Raw genomic sequence first — 5,211 nt, 5'->3', positions numbered from 1 at the left:
TACATAGAATCTGATCATGTACAAGATGATGTGCCTTACCAAGTTGAGGAAATGTCACATGTCAACGAAGTCATTGAAGTTGAAAGTATTTCTGGATTGCAAGATTTAAGAGGTGGTGTTGAAGAAGTAAACCCTGCTAATTTGTTGACAAATGAAGAAGAATCAACCAATTTGAATGAAGAATCAAACAATATTGAACAAGACAATGAAGGGGAATTAGAAGATGATGACTTTGAAGTTTACAATTCTGAAGAGGATTAAACATTGATCTTTGTTAGTCAGTTATAGTGTTTGTTATTAGTGACATGTTTGTTTTCTTCTAAAACTTCAAAACTTTGTTAGTGTATTTTATTTTTGTTGTCATATGGAAGTTTTTTAGCTATCTAATTTCCATGGATCCCAATATTTTATTAGAGTATTTATGATATAATATTATTTTTCTATATAAAGATGTGTTATCAAGTGGCATTGACCCTCCTCGACCCCCGTCACATGACTCAAGTAAGAAACGGACAACTACGAAGAAAAGATGATACATGGTTAGACTATTACCACCTCAAGATAGTCTAACATCATCTACCCCATCCCCATCTTCTGTGTCTATCCCAGTTAGGTCTCCCGATGTTGCACCTACACCATCTCCACCTCCGACTGAAGCTAGACCATCTTCATCTCATGTTAATGCACATGGACCATCTCCGATACCTGCATCCACACCATCTCCATCCTCCGTTGATGCACGTGGACCATCCCCAATACCTATATCCACACCTTCCCCATCCCCGCCTATGGGCAACATGCCTATAGATGAAGATGTTATAAATTTGGCGATGGAAGACCCCCCCCCCTAATGATCATCCTAAGGTTATGCTAATTAATGGAGCAAAAGTTTTACTATTTTGATTAATTATTTTTTATATTTAGGTTTCATCCATCTAAGGTCGCGGCAAAGGCTGTCACTTTGTCAATTAGGCAACAATTTGGAAAGCCTTGGCCTACATGGGGAGCGAATCCAAAATATCATCAGAAACTTTTTTCCAGTGTTTAAAGGTAAATTATTCTTCTGTTAATGAATTAATTCAAAGGTTGAAATGGATAGTAATGCTAGTTTTTTATTTTTACTAAAATTGTAAAATTTGTATTTTTCTAATTGTGTAGAATTTCATTACTTTGTTATACTTTAGAGAAAATTGGTTTGGAGACCCGAGGAAGAGAATGAAATAAAAAAAAAGCTTTTAACTCGAAAGCTTCTCATAGACTTTCTGAGATGTTTAGGGATGCCCAAAATGAAAATAAAAAGCCATATTGGATTGGAGATCATGTTTGGAACGATCTGTTATCACATTGGAATGCACTTGAGTATCGTTCCAAGTGTGCACAGGCAAAAAAGAAATTGGGCGTCTGAAAAGGGTGGGTATATGCACACAGGTGGTTCTATCAGTTTGCAGGATCATGCCATTTGCTTGGTATGTACATTAGAATTATAATACATAGTTGTTTATACTTGTTTAATTTACCACTTAATGTTTATTTTTTAACGTTTGTTAATAGTCAGAGGAGCTTGGTCGATTTGTATATGTAGAAGAGGTCTTTTAGCAAACTCATTTACGAAAGGATTACTGGTCAATTTGTAGATGATAGATCTAGACGAACACATGTAAGGCCATTATCTTGCATATTTTTTTATTCTTTAAAATGTTTATTATATTTATGGAATAATTATTGTTTATGAATTACCGAAAGAATTTGAGGTTAGACTATCTCAAGCTAAGTCTGATGCTGCATCAAGTATTGGTGAATCCCAACTCACTCCCTTAGACTCTGCTAAAGAACAAAGACTTAGGAGTCGGTGTTGGGTTGCAGCTGTAGGACCAAAGCGTAAGGGACGCCTGTATGGTACTGGAGACCTTGCTTGTACTTACAAATGCGGAAATGATAGCTTCATACAACATACGCAAGGATCTTTCAGTCGCACTGACTTAGCAGTACAAAATTACCATTGACAATCGGCATTGACATTTTACATTGTGTTTTTTTTTTTTTTACATTTGTTTTCAATTTAACTTAATGATTTATTTTACTCTCTGTCTTGGATTCATCAATTTCACTATTTCCTCAATTATAAGTATTATTAATTCAAATATTCATGGTAAATAATATAAATGTATAAAATGATTGCTAAATTATTAATGATAAAAAAACAAAAAACAATAGAAATAATAAATTATTTACAAAAAAAATATTTTCTTACGGAAATTTGTGACGAAAAAATCCATCTAAAATAATCCATGAAAAATTTGCGACCAACAAATATGTTAGAAATGATCCATGAGAGATTTTTGATGGAAATTCCGTCCGAAATTATCCGTGGGAATTTGTGACCAAAAAAGCCGTCTGAAATGAGCCATGAGAAATTTCCCACTGAAGGAAAATTTCCAGTTGCATCTGAGCGTCTATGTTCGTCATTCTTCAATATTCATGAGAACAGTTTAACCAAACTCATCTCCAATCACTATTAGTTCTCATTAATATATGCCTCAAATGCTCCAACAGGTACTTACTACAAGAGCACGATTTCTTTCCTATGGTCTGATTTGCTTGTTCAAATGAGACACTAACACTCACGCGGTTACATTTTAATTCATAGCAGGTGCGGGCAAGTGTGATTTTATAATTTTTCTTTCCCATTGCGTGCTTGTTTTTTCCTTTTTTCGTTTTTTTTGTTAATTATTGCTTTTGTTGTTTCATTAATCTAATGAATCTTACAATGTAAAGGAAATAGACCCAAAGCAATTAAACTGGAACCTAAATCTCGTTCAGACCAGTAACTTCAATCCTTGCCTCACAATCAGCTAAATATATCATGTATGTTTCCGGCGCGGTTTAGTCAGAATCTCTCTTAATATTTTTGGGGCTGGGGCAAAACAAGAAACAATAAAAAAAAGGACTCCTTATACATAATTATATAAAATTTTAAAAATATTTTTATTAAAAATAGTATGTTCTATTACATTATTTGAATAATATAAAAAAGTTTATTTTATGGCCGGGATGAGAAAATTAGGCCATAAATTTTAACTACATAATTTTCATCACCACATATTTATCTAAATTGACCTACAATCTTGATACATGATTTTCTCAATAAATAAATTCATCCGAATGAGACCCCAAAAGTTCAAACTACTATTGAACATTTATAAAAGAAGATCCATAAAAAAAATATAAAAGGAGAGAATACAATCATCGTCCTATCAAGTATGGCCTAATTAAAAATTCATTTGATCTCTATGTTATTACATACTAGATTTGCTTCTATATATATAAATAGCTAGATTTTGCTAATGTAATAGTTGTTCTTCTATTTAAAAAAAAAACTAAATAGTTGAAGCCTTATTTCCATTATATCACGTTAATACTAATTTAACTATATTAGTTTCATATTATCTATTCAGTCATCTAGTATCACAGTACCACTTTTCATCTCTTTTTTTTTTCTTTGATTTAAGGTGGGAAAATTATTCTCAATGTCAAAGTCATAAAAAATAATGAAGGTTCTTTTAATATTTTGATAAAAACTGAATGCTCAAATTGTTGGGAAGTTGAAATTTGAAATCAACATATATGAAATTAAATTTAAGAAGTTGAAGAGTTTAATGTATTATATATATATATATATATATATATATATATATATAATATTATTTTAAACACAAGAGGTAATAGAACTAAGTCAGAAAATACATTTGTCCCTCAAAGCAAAGCAAAATAGCGCTACCCAATATAACAGCACAAGGAGCAACTAGCTATAAAGGTAGGGCTGCCGACTTACCCAACACAAGCTAGATGGATACTACTCAGAATGCAGTTCCCGCGCCCTCTAATATGGCATACTAATTACTAGAGTTTTTTCTTATCTCATAAATACCAAAAAAAATAAAATACCCAAATGATACAACCCATAGATTATTTAGCAAACTGATACAAATTACTATTCTTGAAGAGATGTGTGATCCCCAAACCGATTTCACACCATCTTATTTTTTAACATTGGGAAATCGATTTCTCAATTGACCATTTTTTAAATGTATATTTATTTATTTTAGTTTTTAAAATATTTAATTTTATTTTTTAAGAATATTTTTGTTTATTCTTTTAATTTTCAATTTTATGATTTATATATTTAACAAAAGATTAGTTATGGGAATTAGTTAATTCCTTTTAAATTTTCATGGAGGTGACTTTTTACGCTATTTTATTCATATTTATGAAATTTGATCGATGGAATGTTAGTATAGTGCCATAAATATAAATTATGGGTTAGATATAAATTTTATTAATAAAAAATTAATTTTAATTTTTAGAAAGATTAATTTTTTTAAAAAAATGGAAATGAAAAGTAAATGGAAATCCTCTCTAGAAAAATTTCGATCATACAATAGTTTTATTTATTTTTCATTTTATTTTCATTTGAAAAAAAATTATGGATGTAATGCTATTTTGCATGATTGAAGAAGAAGAAAAAAAGGCTTAGATAAATATTATAATCCTCATACTAACATGATTAAAGTAAAGAATCTTAAAAAAAAAAAAGTAATCACAAAATTCCAATGATAAATTGTAAGTTTATTTTGAAAAAGTAATAACAACTAGTTTGCACAATGACTACATAGATTCATCATACATTAGAGCAATGATTTCATCAACGTTCTTGGTTTCCTTGGTTTGTGCAATAGGGCAAGGATTTCATCTGGAGATTGCCCAAAAGTTACATTCAACTTAATAAGACCTTTACTACTAAATTTTTAAAAGACAAAAAACATTTTCCTACATCATCGGTGTGTTTAAGCTCCATACACTTGTATTCAACTCAACCATCACCTATGTAAATTGGTTGACAATAAAAAAGATCAAGTAAAATTATACAATCTTTGATGGTGTCTATAATTATTTTCCTTAAGGCACCAAGCGACATGTTCTCAGTGATGACTTTAAGACCACTAGGACATTCAAACATGGTCCTTTTCAGATGATGAAATCATGTCACCATCGAAATACACAACAGTGGATACACTCTACATGGTTTAAGAAATATGGTGAATATCAAGCATAGGTGTTGAGTTACATCTAACCCCTAGTGTTATTTATATTAAATGGTCTACTATTCTCTCGTGACTCATACCAACAACTGAAATCGATTTAAATTGTGTC

At 30.7% G+C, this 5,211-nt stretch overlaps 1 protein-coding gene across 1 annotated transcript; it reads left to right on the top strand.

The window, feature by feature from the left end:
* Positions 1-536: 536 nt before the first annotated feature.
* Positions 537-851, top strand: LOC121174557 (vegetative cell wall protein gp1-like). Its single transcript, XM_041013913.1, has one exon. The coding sequence runs from the start codon at positions 537-539 to the stop codon at positions 849-851; it is 315 nt and encodes a 104-aa protein (XP_040869847.1).
* The last annotated feature ends 4,360 nt before the right edge of the window (positions 852-5,211 follow it).

This window comes from Glycine max, chromosome 3 (genome assembly GCF_000004515.6).
Source record: "Glycine max cultivar Williams 82 chromosome 3, Glycine_max_v4.0, whole genome shotgun sequence".
In the NCBI taxonomy this organism is placed as follows: Eukaryota; Viridiplantae; Streptophyta; class Magnoliopsida; order Fabales; family Fabaceae; genus Glycine; species Glycine max.
The sequence above is the reverse complement of the archived record's forward strand: the minus strand, read 5'-3'. Positions and strand labels throughout refer to the sequence as shown.